We start from the raw sequence: 17,036 nt of genomic DNA, 5'->3' as shown, positions 1-17,036 counted from the left end.
ATAATCCACTTGATGAGTACTTTTACATAAATCATTTGCATATTTAACAATTAAGTCAAGAACAAAAAAGTCTGCAACAACAGACGATTGTCCTATTGAGGTCAAAATGTTGCTTTAAAGCATTTTCTAATCTGCCAGGTGTTATTCTGTTAGACAACAATTAATGCTTTTATAAATGTATATTCAAAGCCATACGATTGCATTCTAATTCTGCTTATGTGAACTCCTCTTCGGGTGGTTAAACTCCCAAGCAAATATAATTAGATAATGCAGTGAAAATCTAAGGGCCATTCTACAGCTTCAGTATATTTTCTGTCCCCCCCCCCCCATAAATCTGAAAAGTAATCTGTGCACAAAATACTAAGATAAATTGCACTTATCACAGGACAAGATGGAACAAGATGGAAACCTAGTTGCTGAAAACGTGGTTACAAAATATCATTTCAAATAAATACATTTTTTTAAAAGAAAAAAAGTGCAGTTTTTCACTTGTTCCGAATTCTTGACTAAATGCATTTCAAATTAAAATACGTTATGAATCTACGTTTTGGTTGGTTTTGTTATTATGTATGTATGTATGTATGTATGTATGTATATGGAGCAAGCAATAATTACAAACACATGTTGAGAACATATGGAATATTATTAATCTTATTATATTATTATATATTACACATTTATGTCATAGCCTTGTGCAGCCCTATAATGTTATTGATATTATTTTAAAATTTTCATATGAATATTGTATCTGAGTAAACATCTGATAATAAATACTGAAATTAAAAACACGTATGATTACTGAAAGTTGATCAAAGTAGATTTCCAAAGTTGTTTAAATTAATATAACTATTTAGAATGAGAGTGATTATCATTAACTTAATGGTCAGGAACTTATTAAGCTCAATTCTGATTTTTAAAGGATTAAAAAAAGTATTTATTGTGTTTCTACTCTGGTCGAAAGAATCCACGCTTCGTACTGATGTCCACAATTCTTTTATTCCTCTCACAATCATGGAGCACCGTGAAAACTAGAAACAAGTAAAATAATATCGATAGCACATATGATATTCATCTCAGCCACTTATTTCCTTTCACAAGGTGCACAAGTGTTAAACAAATAACAGCATAATGATTTTTTACCGTGTACGCCTTGTAAAACCAGCCGTAGAAAAGTTGTATATTCCGAAAAGTCCGCCGTGTTACCGTTCTGTCTTGTCTCTCCCGCGCACAACTTCCGGTTCCCGCAACTCACAGGAAGTGACTACTTCACAATAATATTTTAACAGAAACATTTCTTATAAGCAGGATATATCACTGGATTCATAGATTACCTTTCCTACTGCAAATGTACACAAGCATGAGAAGCAAATAAAGAAAACAAATAGAAAACAATAACGATCTCAGATTCACTTTGGTGTTGTCATGGCAACCCACACAAACATTTCAGCGTCAGCTACACTCCCACCAATTACCTTTGATTATTACAATTGAGAACGTAAATACACTTGCATTTCTCATTATATCAATGGTAATTCCCAAGCACCATGTTGTTGTTTTAAACATTCTTGCATTGACATAAACAATATTCTTTTCTCAACAAATGAATTCAACAATATGAACAGTAGATTTTACATCTCCATAACATGTGCATGAAGTACAGCATAATGACAACTTCTATTTTAGAAGGGAAATCTAATCAATGAATGACATTTTTCCCATTTAGCTGTTTTTCACCAGGACCACTAATTTCTGAATGGGTCTCTGAATGATTGAGGGTTGGACGAGGCGTTCGCCTCCCTTTCCTAACTTCCGATCACCAGTCTGGATTGTCACCTTCCGTACAAGTCCATCATCATCCTCATGTGCTTCCACAACCCTAGCAAGTTTCCATTCATTGCGAGGAACATCTTCCTCTTTGAGAATCACAATGTCACCCACCTCCACATTACGTCTTGGTGTATGCCATCGCTGTCTCAGAGCAATATTGGCCAGGTATTCCTTTCTCCATCTGTGCCAAAATTGCTCAGTCAAATACTGTACCCTTCTCCACCGTTTCTTAGCATACAGGTCCTCCTTGACGAATTTACCTGGAGGTGGAAGTGGGACTGAGGATTTCATGGTGATCAAGTGGTTCGGTGTGAGTGGCTCCAAGCTTTTGGGGTCATTGATGTTATCAACAGTGAGTGGGCGGTTATTCACGATGCACATAGCTTCATAAAGGAATGTCCTCAATGAAGCATCATCCAACCTTCCCACACTGCAGGCAAGGACTGTGCTCAGTACGCTTCTCACTGTCCGGATTTGACGCTCCCATGCGCCTCCAGCATGACTAGAGTGGGGCGTATTCATCTGGAAGTCGCACTGATTTTCTGCTAGGTATGCAGTCACTCTTTCCTTATCAAGTTCTTTCAGAGCCTTTGCCATCTCGTTTCTTGCCCCCATAAAGTTAGTTCCCTGATCGGACCTAATGTGCCTAACAGCTCCACGAAGGGCAATGAAGCAGCGCAAGGCATTGATGAATGCGTCAGTCGTCAAATCCTCCAACATCTCTATATGCACTGCCCTTGAGCAAAAACATGTGAAGAGGAGGCCGTACCGTTTTTGATCTTTGCGACCTTGTTTGGTGTGAAAAGGACCAAAGCAGTCCATACCACAATAAGTGAATGGTGGTGTGGGATCAACACGGTCACTAGGTAGATCTGCCATCCGTTGCTCCTCTGGTGGCGCGCGGGCTCTCCTGCACTGTACGCACTGCCTGATGTATTGGGCTACAGCCTTACTTCCACCAGTGATCCAGTAACCATTGGCTCTCAGGGCATTGAGGGTTTGTCCTCTGCCTTGGTGTTGTATCTTGGTATGATGGTGTGCAATGATGAGGTTTGTAACAGCACCATCTTTAGGAAGGATCACTGGGTGTCTTAACTCAAGAGGCACAGATGCCTTCCTCAGTCTTCCTCCTACTCTCATTATGCCATCTTGGAGAAATGGGTCAAGCTGAAAGAGTTGGTGGTTGCAAGGCAGCCTTCCTAGTTTCTGGCTGAGTGTGTTTAACTCCTCTTGAAAGGCATCTTGTTGTGCAAGCTTGACGAGTCTGTGCAGCTTGCTTTCTCTCTTCCACGCTTAAAGGCTCAGCGGTCCTGATCCTCTTTGCCAGCCGCTGGATACGAGCAATGACGTTGACAGCTGTAGTCCATCTTGAGAACCGCAGCAGATGCTTCTGGATGTCAAACTGCCTTGCTACATCAACCTTCAACACCTGAGTAGTCCTCACCTCTGGGTCTCCCACCAGCAAATCTGAAGTAGCCTGTTTTGTGGCTATCTCTCTTTCCCATAGAAAGCTGGGACCAGAGAACCAATTTGACTTGATGAGGTCAGCTACTTTGAGGCCTCTCGAGGCATGATCAGCAGGGTTTTCTCCTGTGTCAACATAGTACCATTTCCGTGCATCGGTGGTTTCTCGAATTCTCTGCACGCGGTTTGCCACGAACACATGGAACCTTCTTGCTTCATTATTGATGTAACCAAGCACGACCTTTGAGTCGGTCCAAAAATATTCGTCATCAACCTTGAGTTCTAGCTCCTCTCTTAACATGCTGCTCACAGATGCCGAGGTTACTGCTGCAGTTAACTCAAGTCTCGGTATGGTAACTATTTTGGTTGGTGCAACCCTCGCCTTGCCCATGACCAAGGAGCAGCATACCCTTTCTCTGCTTACCACTCTGATGTAAGAGCACTGGCCATACCCTTGACTGCTTGCATCAGAGAAATGATGAAGCTCGACTCTTTGAATCTCGCCAAGGCTGTCAGGTATGAAGCATCTTTGAATTTCAATTCTTTCCAGGTTCTCCAGATCCTTCATCCAAGTCTCCCACCTTAACTTCAAGCCTTTGGGTAGTGGCTCATCCCACCCTGTGCCTCTCTGACACATCTCCTGCAGCACTCTTTTCCCTTCAAGAATGACTGGGGCTAGAAACCCCAAAGGGTCATACAAGGAGGCCACAATTGAGAGAATCCCTCGGCGCGTTGCTGGTTTCTCCTCAAGTGACACCTTGAAGGAGAAGCTATCATTTTCAACATTCCACCTTATACCTAGCACTCTTTGAACTGGTAAATCCTCGTGATTAAGATCAACATTCTTTACCTCCGTAGCACGCTCTGCAACATCGACAGAGTCAAGGACCTCTCGGCTGTTGGAGAGAAATTTGTGAAGGTGCAGCTTTCCTTTGGCACACACGGCTTGGGCTTCTTTGACCAGTTCAATTGCCTTACCCACCGACTCTACACTTATGAGACCATCGTCGACATAGAAATGTTTCTGGATGAAGTTAGCTGCGGAGGGGTACTCTTTCTCACATTGGCTGGCAAGGTGCTTCATGCCATAATTGGCGCAGCCAGGGGATGATGATGCTCCAAACAGGTGAACCTTCATGCGGTACTCTCTGGGTTCAGAGTTTGTGTCTCCATTTTCCCACCAGAGAAACCGCAGGTAGTCTCTATCATCCTCGCTCACATGAAACCTGTGGAACATTTTCTCCACATCACACATGACTGCGATGGGATGTTTACGGAAGCGGCACAGCACGGCTGTTAGGCTATTTGTGAGGTCAGGTCCTGTTAGCAGATGGTCGTTTAAGGAGGTGCCTTCATACCTTGCAGAGCAGTCGAAAACCACTCTGATTTTTCCTGGTTTTCTGGGGTGGTAAACTCCTTGGTGTGGGATATACCAGACTTTCCCCAGCTCTGCTTGGTTTTCCACTTTCTCTGCATCTCCATCCTTGAAGACACCTTCCATAAATCTCACGTAGTCTATTTTGAATTTGGGATCTCTGTCCAGCTTCCTCTTTAGATCCTTCAGCCGTACTAACGCCAGCCCTTTGTTGTCTGGGAGATGCGGACGTGCTTTGAAAGGGAGAGGCATCTCCAGGTGACCATCCTTATTTTGTTGGATTCTGTCTTTCAAGATCTGCAGGAAGCAAATATCTTCTTGAGATATGCTTCTGTCACCAGGTTTTGTGTCTGCAAAATCAGACTCCAGGGCCTTGATGACAGCAAATGGTGTTATGGGTGGCACCTCTCTGACAGACACTCGATGACAAAAACCAGTCACATCTTTAGCCTGCACACGCTGTGGTGCGCTTCCCACAATGCTCCAACCAAGATCCGTCTCAATAGCATAAGGCTCATAGTCACCCCCAGTGACGACCCTTCTTGGAATTAATGCTCTGGAGCAGTCGTATCCAATCAACAATCCAACACCACAGTCCATCAACGGGGGTATCTCCTGGGCCATGCTTACAAGGTGTTTCCATTTGTTGGCTGTCTGGCAAGTGGGAATATGTGTGCGGTCAAGGGGAATGAAGTCCCTTGTGTAGGCTGGAGGCAAACTGATGGAAACATTAGAGGAAAATCCTCTAACTTTGAGCTTGCATACTCTTTGACTCTTCACGACTGAGTCTCTCCCCATCATGGTGGAAAGTTTAAGTTTCACTGGTTCCATTGTTGCTTGTAGCTTTTCGCACACCTCCTGATCAACAAATGTGTGACTGCTTTGAGTGTCCAATAGTGCATACACTAGGGTTTCAGTGTCCGGAGCACTAAGTGTTGAGATCCACACTGGGACTATCATTGATGTACTCCCACCTTCACCTCCACTCACACAACATGATAATGACAACGTACTTTCTTCAACTGCGCCTTGTGTTGATGCTGCTGTAGAACGATCTTCATGCAATGGCGTTGGGTGACTCTTTCTGCATATGCCACACATGGCCCTGTTCCTACAGTCTTTAGAATTGTGACCCTTTCTTAGACATGCAAAACACAACTTATTTTCAAGTATGCATTTTTTCTTATCCTCTACAGACATGTCCATAAGCCTCTTGCATTTATGTATGGAATGGTTCTCACTACAGCAAATACACTGGCCATTATTGGAATTTTGTGTTGGTGTGGTCCATTTCTTTGGTTTCCCTGCATCTCCCAACTTGATTTCACCAGGGTCAGATTTGGCGGTGGAGCTTGATGGAATCGGGGGTTTCACATTTGTGGCAAACGTGTTTGCTTTTGAACGCTTCATCTCTCTTGCTGGTGCCTCTGCAGAGTGCCTTAAGGCATGTAAGGATGACACTGGATTGCATGCGATGCGTGACTCCTTAGAGATAAAGGAAGCAAACTCATGAAAGCTTGGATAGTCGTTGCCCCGATCTAGCTGCTCTGTGACATAACGGTTCCATCTAGATGTCACCCAATCAGGAAGCTTGACTAGTATTTTCTGATTCTCCTCACAGTCGTTAAGAACCTGTAAGCCCTTTACGTGAGGCATGGCATTACTACATGTTTGGAGGAAATCACTGAAATCTCTTAACTTGAGATATTCCTTTCCACCAATCTTCGGCCACCCATTTAGCTTATCTCTGAAAGCCCGCTGCACTACAAAGGAATGGCCATATCTAGCATTTAACCTATCCCATGCTTGTTGATAGGCTTCTTCATCTTTTCTGTAGAAGCTGCCTTCAAGAGAGGATTTTGCCTCACCTGCTATGTACTTTTGCAGGTAGAATAGCCTGTCTGCAGGGTCAGAGCATCGTCTCTCTATGAGGGCTTTGAAGCTTATGCTCCATTCTGTAAACTTCAGAGGATCGCCCGAGAATACAGAAGGTTCTGGAGTTGGCAAGCGAGTAAGAGCTAATGACTCTTGTAGCGATTGGACCAATGATGTCTCGTTTTGCACAACCTGCCGTTCTTGATCTGGGATGTGGTGAGCGAAGGGGTGTGCATCACTCACTTTGCTGAATGGAGGACTGCGTGTCCCATCCCTTCCCTCTTCTTCAGTGTAGACATTTAGCTTTGCCTGAATTACATCAATGTCCCTCTGATTTTCAAGTTTTCTCAACTGCTGACGTTGAGCTTCGATGGCAGCTTCCATATCAATTTCGGCTTTCTTTGCAGCCAGCTGAGCAGCCACTTCCGCTCTCATAGCTGGAATGCTAGGTGACTCTGAGAGATGGTTAGAATTGTGACAGCTGGGTGCAGTAACTCTGGAGGCTGTGGATCCATATATGGACCTAGCATATTCATTATCAAGTAGCATGCGTAACCTTGATCTTTCCGCCACCGTGTCAAACTCACCTTCATCTTCAGTCAGACGTACTCTCATCAGCTGCAGCAAGTCGGCCGTCACGGCTGAGCATGCATCGATCTTTCTTCGAAATTCTTGACTTGGTGAGGTTTGGAGTCGAATTCTGTCATACTGTTCCTTTAATTCAGACTCAAGCTTCTCAGCCTCATCCATCATATCATACATGTCACTCTCAGAGCATACTTGCTTTAACTTTGTGCGAATGTCTCTTACGTTGCTTTTCCATTTCTCGTATGTTGCTTTGAACCTCTTCTCCTTTTGAGTTAACTCTTGATCTTTCAGTTCCTGCATTTTTGGCGTTAATCGCCTTTCACGAGAGGATTTTCTTGTTTTTGTCTCAGATTTCTCAGACACTACACTTTTTTCCTCTTCCAAATCCCCTGCATCTTGTACTTCTGACATAACATCAGGGTGACTATGACCATCTTTAGACATTTTCAGACTTTAAAGGGGGTATCTTATGAAGAGGACAAGATAACTAAGGTAATTACAAGAATGGATGTAATAGGCGGAGAATTATTAAAATTAACACAAAGGAACCTTAGCTTAGATTCTTACGTATGACAGCAAATAAATTTTCAGTTTCAGCCTTCATGAAGCTTGCAAGCAACAGGTAAGAAAACAACAATAATTTCCAGAACTTCAACAGATTGTCCTTTTTTTTTTTCTTTTTTTTTTCTTTTTTTGTTTGTTTGTTTGTTTTTGTTTTTTTTTTACACAATCCGAAATTTGAACACTATTAATTCCTTGTCCATTACAGCAAATTTGTAGCTCATGTTCTATCCATCAACTCATGAGGCATAATAACTGCGCAATATAGCCTGAGGACTCACGCTTTAGCCTGAAACCGCTTCTTGGAGTGTCCGCTGAATCTGCAGCTCCCGATTGGTTGTCACAAAATGCAAAGCAACGTGTCCACTGAAGCCTGTAGCTCGCTGCAGGATGAGAAGCAACCGAGACCTGTAGCTTGCTGCAGGATGAGAAGAGCTTTGCACACCGAAGCCTGTAGCTTGCTGCAGGAGGGGAAGCGCGTTTGCAAACCGAGACCTGTAGCTTGCTGCAGGATGAGAAGAGCTTTGCACACCGAAGCCTCCAGATGGATTGGGACACGTTTTCACTGTTTCTACTCTGGTCGAAAGAATCCACGCTTCGTACTGATGTCCACAATTCTTTTATTCCTCTCACAATCATGGAGCACCGTGAAAACTAGAAACAAGTAAAATAATATCGATAGCACATATGATATTCATCTCAGCCACTTATTTCCTTTCACAAGGTGCACAAGTGTTAAACAAATAACAGCATAATGATTTTTTACCGTGTACGCCTTGTAAAACCAGCCGTAGAAAAGTTGTATATTCCGAAAAGTCCGCCGTGTTACCGTTCTGTCTTGTCTCTCCCGCGCACAACTTCCGGTTCCCGCAACTCACAGGAAGTGACTACTTCACAATAATATTTTAACAGAAACATTTCTTATAAGCAGGATATATCACTGGATTCATAGATTACCTTTCCTACTGCAAATGTACACAAGCATGAGAAGCAAATAAAGAAAACAAATAGAAAACAATAACGATCTCAGATTCACTTTGGTGTTGTCATGGCAACCCACACAAACATTTCAGCGTCAGCTACATATTGATTTATTTGTTTGTTTGTTTGTTTGTTTTAAACCTAAATTGTCCTTCAGTTGCAGGACAATCTAGGCTAAATACGTCTTTACTTTTAAAAACAGTTTTGGAGGAAAGCTTAACTCGCCAAAAGAACATTATATAACAATGCAGGTCCCTTTTAACAGTTTCAAGTCTTTGGTGTGCTCTTATTTTGACGGGACACTCTCCCCTGACGCTCAGCTGCAAAACGAAACCTTCCAAAACACTAAACGTCAACGAAAAGCACGTGTCGACCTCCCGCTTGCCGTACTTGGCTCCGCCATTGTTTGACAGGTCTCGTTGCTAACCAGAGGCTTTCATGGTTACCAACTCAACAACACCAAAAGAAAGAAACTTCCAAGCCTTCCATGGCTTTATAGAAAGCTTTTCGACAACACAGAAAGCATGGAAGAGGACAACCGCCTTAGACAGGTACTTTATACTTTCTCCCTCATTTTCTCTTTCACTCCACCGGTGCTAACTTCCGACATCAGTAGTTCGTGTTAGCTTCTGTTTTGGAAGTTCACAGCGAAGCACATAATGTGTTTTGAAACGCGCAGAGCACTTTATTATCTGAAGCCACGCTTTTGTTTCAAACTGGTAGAGTAAACTCGTTAAGTTGGCTGACTTTGCCACTTATGAACTGGGTTGGCTTGGTATTTATTCGAGCTGTGTGGAAGCGTAATGTTTTAAAGCGTCTTTGGAGCATCGGCACGGGAAGTCCAACCGCTAAGTCTGTTTCACAGTGAAATACGAGTCAGTCATACTGCTGCTGAGTTCTGAACGCAAAGCGTGTGCCGTAAAAATGTTCCTCTCCACGCCAAATAAACGCTAGAGGCGAATAATAGTCTTGTAATAGTCAAAACCATTTACTGTGATTTGCAGCGGTGCTCAGGAAGTTATTTTGGGTGCAGAGAACAGTTTATTGCAGCAGCCAGTGCAGGCTTTAGAAAAGCATGGGAAGTTTGATTAGCATGTTGCTTGAGTAAGGTTTCATTAAGATTTGTCTGATCCTTGTTTGGCCCTAAAATTAGCCAACATTGCTTGGTTCTTTATTCGTTTCAATTACGGGTTATTTCTATAGCACCAGTTCTGAACAGTCACCTCAAGGTGCTTTATATTGTAGGGTAAATATGTGACAGAAACCCAAATCAGACGCAACCCTATGAGCACACACTTGGTGACAGTGAGAAGGGGAAAAAATGAAGAACAGTTAAAGTTGGGTCCTTTTAACAGGAAGAAACCTTCAGCAGAACCAGACAGAGGGTGAGCAGCCACTTTGCTTTGGGTGTTTTGGGGTTGAGGAGAAAGATGAGAGCAGAGAAAGACAGGACAAAAAAACAAAGAGAGGGCCAGAGGTTAGTAATTAGCAATGATTAAATGCAGCAGTGGTGTATAAACACATAGAAAGTGAAATGTGAAACAAAAAAGAAGACTAAAGAAATGTTCAATACATTATGGGAGGCACTCCAGCACTCTAATGCAGCATAACTCAGGGAGGGTTCAGAGTCAACTGATCCAGCCCTGGCTATAAGATTTATCATAAAGGAAAGTGTTTGTCTCCTGAATTCAAACTGGGTTTCACATGAGAGGGGCCGGGTGGCTGACTGCTCTGTTTCTTGTTCTACCTTTAAAAACTATGACCCAAAAGTAAGCCTGCAGTCTGAAAGTGAAGTGCTCTCTTAGAATAATGAGGTACTTTGAAGTCTTTGAGGTATGGTAGGGCCTGATTAATCAAGATTTTGAATGTGAGGAGAAAGATTTTAAGTTCGGTTCTGGATTTAACAGAGACCCAATGAAGAGGAGCTAATACGGGAAAATATGGTCTCTCTTTTCAGTCCTAGTTAGTATTCTCTCTGCAATACATTGAATACATTCATTGCAAGCAGGTGGTAAAAGAGTGTAGCCATAACTGTACCAATGAAACTGTACAGAAAGAAGAATTACAGATGTGTTATTGCCATGGTTATCCATAATCAGTAATTGTGATGCAGCCAAATTTCTATAAAAGGCTATATTCTGACCATAACTAGTCCTTATGATCTCTTTAAATTTTGTATTATTTCCTTATATTCCTTTGCTGTTGCTCTGTGCTGTAAAGCCTTGGGATAATAACAGTTTAACTTGGCAACTGATCTATAAGGGAACTTATAGAAAATGGGTGGAAAGCAAACAGCTGCTCTTTGTTAGTAGAAATTAAGGAAACTAGTGTGGGCACTATGCAGCAAAACAGCTTTATGTCTGCTGTGTGATTGAAATGAAAAATCAGAATCAACGTTGTGGTATTTATCTTAAGTGGCCAGGTATTGCTCGTAAGTGGTGAGGTTATCTCTAAAAATATGGAGGATCATTACCTGAGAAGGCTCTACAAATACATTAATTTCCAGAGGTTCATGTTGAGGTGCATTTCTTTAGAGAGATTTGAAGGATTACTGAGTCATTAATGGTAACCTAATGCCAGTGATATAAGGGGTGTCATACAGGTCTGAACATCCAAGTCCAATAATGAGCTAAAGTATGGCTTCACAGGTATAATCCTAAATCTCGACTCCCTATTTTGCTAAGAGAGGCACCGCTGATAGAAAAGGTTAATCCTCCCTTTGATTAAAACTGGAGGATGCCATTTGTTCTGGCCCCGTTGTCAGAAATACAACCAGAATCTGGGCAAGAGATGTGACGTTTGAGGTGCTTTAAGCATTTAAGAAAACCAGTTAATTTAGGTAAAAGCAAGGTGACATGGGATTAGACCTACTGCAGAGGCTTAATTCTGTTTTTGAACGTTATGCACTTCCTGTTATACTGTGTGGACTTTTCAAATGAAAATGGGTGGTTCCTTAAACCAAGTGACTAGTTAGTAACTAACTAGGTAATTCTTTCATTAAAAGGAAAATTAGTAATCAAGAGTGATAGCACACGTTTAAACAAAAGCACAATCTGGTGTGCTGAAAATGCTGCAGGGTTATAACTACTGTTTATTTTTAGCTTATTATTTCAGGTGTTTTTTTAGTTATCTGTTTGAAGTATTAAATACTGGAAAATAGTGAAAAATTACCTTTGTGATTTTGTGTTTTCTACAAACAAGCTTTACTGGATTTTTTCACACTATATTGCCAAAGGTATTTGTTTGTCTGGCTTCAGACGCATGTGAGCTTGACATCCCATTCTTAATCCATAGGATTTAATATGATGTTGATCCACCCTTTGCAAGCATGACAGCTTCAGTTCATCTGGAAAGGCTTTCCACAAGGTTTAGGAGTGTTTTTATGGAAATTTGGTGGTTGCAAGGGTGTGTAGCTGACTGGTTATTCCCAAGTCTGGTGTGACTGAGGAATAACCAAAAAACTAGGTTCAGTATGACTGAATAATCAATAAATAAAGTCATTAGGTATTTAAATGTTTAGGTCTTGCTCCTGATAATCCACTTTTGTTTGATCATCTTATAAATATTGATCAGTTTTTGAGGATACTGGAGCTCAAACTGCTTGCAACCTGCGTTTACACCATGAGCTTTAATTCTGTGACATTTTTGGATTTAGTAAATTACAGGGAGAGACACATTTCCTTATTTAAGCTCTTCTTGTAGTGTGTTTACCATGTGAAGGATTAGGTTCAGGAGTTTACCCATCTCCTTCTACTTGGGCCAGATTTATATAAGCAGTGTTGTGGACTGCAGGACCAAGATGTAATAAGGGTGTCAATATTCGTCATGTCAGCAAGTTGTGCTTCATTAATCTGTCTGATTGATCCAGCATCCATGTGGTTCAGTGACCTTGGTTTGCACAAATAAGAACTGCACCCTCGCTGGTGTTACCTGATCTACCGCTCTGCTGATAGGCTTCTGCGTGAGTTATTGAAAGCACAGGACAGAGACTTATGTGGACACCAAGTCCACGAGAGTGATGGGAACTCTCCAAGCTGAGGAGGAGGCCTTTTGTTACATTTCATGATATCATATGACTGTAGCAGCAGGATGGACCTAATAGACTTGTTCAAACTAATGAAGGTTGAAGAACTGAGAAAATACTTGGGGACTTTGGAGAAATTTGACCTTAGATGAGGTCAAGGGGGTTGGTCTTAGGAGACATCTCTTAGAGGTTAAATAGGTATAAATGCAGCTGCTATGAGATGGATGGTGTCATGCTGTGTAAGCAAAAAATGCTAATCAAGGGCCAGGAGCTAATCCCTTCCTAACTCATTCCTTGGAGATACACAGTTGATTTGGTGGATCGATATAAGTGCTGTGACTCAATGAACGGAATTAAGTGTTAGCCAGACTGGACTCATACAACATGCTAAATTATTTTTGCTTTAAAAATATTTTAGATGTTCCAGGTGGGCTTCTCTTAGTAGAGAAGTCACAACATACACATACTCTGTTACTGTACTTAAGTAGAATTTTCAGGTATCTGTACTTTAATATTTATTATTATTATTATTTATTTTATTTTTTATTTTTTTTAGTGTGAGGTAATTTCAAATTCAACATTTCTATCAGCTCAACAAACATCAACAAATACACAATGAGTTTGTGTGCAGATTGTCACACAGTGTGTTTCTAGCTAAAGTCCAGCTGCTCTGTTTCCCAGGTAGAGAAAAGAATGAGAGTTAACTTCACTCAGAGATGGAGCATGGTGTAGGAAGACAGACAAGACAAAAGAGGAAGAAGAGGGGTTATATTTAAAGGTAAGGACCGCTCAGTGATGCTTGATAAACTGCAAATTTAAAGATCACATGCAATGTCATCATTTTAATCACATATTTGATCTGTATATAGGGATGGGTACCGGTGTCGTTCTGACATAAACGGTAGTAACCAGACCGAAAAGCAGCGCACATTTCTGTGCTTTATTTCGGTGCTTTTTTTTCCTGAGCTGTGATACACTTTAGATTCGAGCCAATCATTTTACGTTTCCGAGGATAGTAGGCGGGGCCAGGTACGTACGTTCTGTTAGAGCAGAGCTACAGATTAAAAATGTCCAAGGCGAAGCGGTCAAAGTCTGGCTGTACTTCACAGCAAAATATGCAAACTCAGCAGCAACAAGTGCTTTAAGCTGATACTGTGATACTGTCAAAGGAGGTAACACCTCAAATCTGATGAAACACCTGGCGACGCATAGCGTTTTTTTTAAAAGCCCAGAAATGCGCCGTATTTGATAGCTTGCTGCGAGACCTCACACCGAGCGCATCTACTGCGGGTGGGTTGCCTGTTATGCAACATCCCCCAAAAACACGAAGAGGAGAGTCCTGGCCCCTAGCCCTGCCAGTGTAGCAGAAATGATGAGGATGATGGTGGCAGCAGCAGCCGTTCTTCTCTGCGTGAGTAGCTAATTTACGTTGAGTAGGCTAACCACGTTATTACATTAATGCATGTAAGGTGAACTAGCAAACATCATCATAGCTACATGCGGCTGTCTTCTTGTTTGATGGCAGATACTCCCTTCACCCTGGCCAAAAAGACTAAAATGACCAAAGAAAAAGTGGAAAACAGTTAAACATGAGAGGTTTTGGACAAAGTTTGTGTTTTTCCCATTGTTTAAGCACTGCTTCCAGCCAAGAGTGATGCCATATATGCCCCATAGCTGCAGAAAAGGCTAACATTGTTATCTTTTTACAAAAAACAGCTGAACATGAGAGGTTTTTGGACCAATTTTGTGTTCTCCATTCTTTAAGCACCGTTTGAGCACCGGCACCGTTTCAAAAGTACCGATTTGGCACCGGTATCAGATAAAACCTAAACGATACCCATCCCTATCTGTATATGATGTGTTTTGATAAATTATGTATTTTCATTTTGTGAAACTTCCTGCAAAACAAATAAATAAATACAAACTAGTTTTATTCAAATGCTGCATGAAAATACTGGGCAGTTAATCAGGTTAGTTTGTGGTGAATTCACAGTAAACCACTGTGTTGGACTGGTGCGCAGGGTACTGTGGTACCCATGGTCAGATTTAGGTTACATCAAGTGTAGCAGAGATGAGTTTGCATTTAAGCTCATGATTTAGATTCATTCACGGAATTCCAGTTTTATGCTGTCTGTTATGAAGATAGTATAAACTGTGGTGTCGCTGCACTGTGCCATACTTTCCCATCGATATATGTGATGCAGCATTAGAAAAGCCAGCGAAAGATGCAGGCTCAGAATCCCAGCTACACACAAAAACAGCTGAGCCCACTGGATTTTCCAGTATTTCAGATTTCTGTTATCTTAACCGCACCGTTAACAAAAAAGCTGTCTGAAAAGTGGAGTTTATTAAACATTTATTGTTGTAATCTCTATTATTAGTAGGCAGTAAAATATATTTTACCTTCACAATCTGTAATGAAAGGATCTAAATCATTTCTAAAACAAATAAAACCACTACACTTAAGCTTAAATAATTATTTTGGTAAACATAACCTATAAGTAGGAAAATTAGTTGAAAATGAACAGGGTTGAGTTTTAGATTGTAGTATTGTGACAAACTTAGTACACAATTTGCAATGACTGATTGCTGAATACTGGCTAAAACAGGATGATGAAGTTAGTTTTAAATTATACATAATTGTGATTGCAAAAATGTTATTTTTTTGTTTCCCCTGTGCTCTCTGCTTCACCATTTTTTGTTTATGTGCAAGTGAAACAGACACAAAAGATTGGGGAAGGGTTGTGGAGAGGCAGGTGAAGTTTTGGGCGTAACCTAAAGTGAAACATCAGGGTTTTTAAAAGGTAGGGCAAGATTTGCTAATAATATTACATCTACAACTCCCTTACACTTATCTAACAAATCCTGCCACTCACTGCTTTAGCTCGTATTATAAAGTCTCAGATACAGACAGTATTTCAAGATGTATGTATTTAGTGACTGTATATTCTAGGAGCATTTCATTTGACTTTGTTTTTGCGAGGTCTTTTTCTTTATATATACAAATGAAGTAAAAAGCTAACAGTCATCTTTTTTTACTGAATGTGCTTTTGTCTGCACAACATTTCAGATCTGTCAGCTCAGTTAAAGTTGGATGTTTGGATGTTAGGTAAGGTGACCCTGGCTGCTTGGAACAGAGGCAAGCTTGAATAAAAATGCTGTAACCTTACTTTTGAAGTCAGAAGCCTGTTCTGCATGCAAATGTAGGTTAGTTTTCCAGTTGCGGATTAAGCTTTGCCAGTTCATAATATGATCTTGTACTTTCAAAAGAGATTAAAAATGGTGCTTTGTGTTGTGTTTTGTGCTCTGTTTAGGTAGGCCACACAGAAGCACAGAAACCAGGTCTTTTTTCAGGAGCCGCTTTTGGATTTAGAGCTACCCCTTTTTTAAAAGAGTCATAACTTTGCATCCATTCATTCAATTTAGGGAAATATCTAATAGTAGAATTCAGTAGTATTCAATGTGTTGATATCTATATTTTTGCCAGGCACCATTTCATTTATATTGTTCTAGACAGTGCGCCTTTGTGTTTGTGCTGATAAGGGTTAAACAGTGGGGTTATTTAACTGGCACACAAGTTAAAACCATGTCTACAAGACATCCAGTGTCTCACATTAGATATCTTGTATAAAAAATAAAATAAAAACATATCTTGTATAATATCTGTGAAGACAGGAGTGTTTGTCTAAAACTGCTGTAGCAGAGAGATTTGGACAGGATTTCTGACAGCCTCTACTTTGCTTGGATAAAATATTGATGTTTATTTCCTCTTTTTTTTGACACCGCAGCCTATAGCAAGAAGGTTAAGAAAACGACCCTTGTTTTACATGTCCCATCTTTTCGAACACATGGAAAAAAACATGTCTGCAATTTCCGTCCACAGCACTAATTAATTTTATTAAAATGCGTTACCATAACAGCGCACCCACTTTCCACCATATGGTCAATATTTTCATTACTTGAAATTACTGTGAGTGGTGGGCAGTCCCTCTGTTTTCAGAGCCCACGTATGAGCTGTGTGTCATGTCCTTGATTATCAGTGTGCAGCATTAGAGTTGCTGAAAGCTTGTTTAGGAATATTAATGAGGTATACAGGTTTAGATGGCCTCAGGCGATTTGATTAAATGTAAAACTGTAGAAAAAAAATGTCTGAGTGCTTTGTAGCCAACTGTCAGTCACAAACTAACCAGACAGTACAAGTGCACCACAGCTCTGCTGTTGTAAAACATGAAAATGAGCTTCAGTATTTTGTTCAAGCTGAGAAGAGAGGCTGTCAGAAATTCTGTCCAAACATCTCTGCAATTCCAGACTAACACAAACACTTTTTTTTTGCATAGAAAC

The 17,036-nt window shown here is 41.0% G+C and overlaps 1 protein-coding gene and 1 long non-coding RNA gene across 3 annotated transcripts in view; one reads left to right on the top strand and one right to left on the bottom strand.

Moving 5' to 3' along the window:
- Positions 1-8,293: 8,293 nt before the first annotated feature.
- On the bottom strand, positions 8,294-8,767 carry LOC146717968 (uncharacterized). The gene is made up of 2 exons (XR_014915468.1): positions 8,457-8,767; positions 8,294-8,344 (listed from the first exon to the last, which is right to left on the bottom strand). It is a non-coding gene; the product is annotated as an uncharacterized LOC146717968 (long non-coding RNA).
- A 288-nt stretch (positions 8,768-9,055) lies between these two features.
- The window catches only part of enox2 (ecto-NOX disulfide-thiol exchanger 2), a 194,353-nt gene continuing 186,372 nt past the window's right edge, over positions 9,056-17,036 (top strand). Inside the window, exons 1-2 of one of the 2 annotated variants that reach the window (XM_085433765.1) lie at positions 9,160-9,222; positions 13,377-13,473. Coding sequence is in view for 1 of the 2 variants with exons in the window: in XM_085433758.1 (XP_085289884.1) it covers positions 9,110-9,222 (113 nt within the window). In the remaining variant the exon portion in view is untranslated. Of the gene's footprint in view, positions 9,223-13,376; positions 13,474-17,036 lie in introns of both variants that reach the window. The other variant, XM_085433758.1, reaches the window with a different exon arrangement.

The sequence above is a fragment of the Copadichromis virginalis genome, linkage group LG2 (assembly GCF_057382275.1).
Source record: "Copadichromis virginalis isolate Kocher_CV1m ecotype Utaka linkage group LG2, C_Virginalis_male_GT1.1, whole genome shotgun sequence".
NCBI lineage: Eukaryota > Metazoa > Chordata > Actinopteri > Cichliformes > Cichlidae > Copadichromis > Copadichromis virginalis.
The sequence above is the reverse complement of the archived record's forward strand: the minus strand, read 5'-3'. Positions and strand labels throughout refer to the sequence as shown.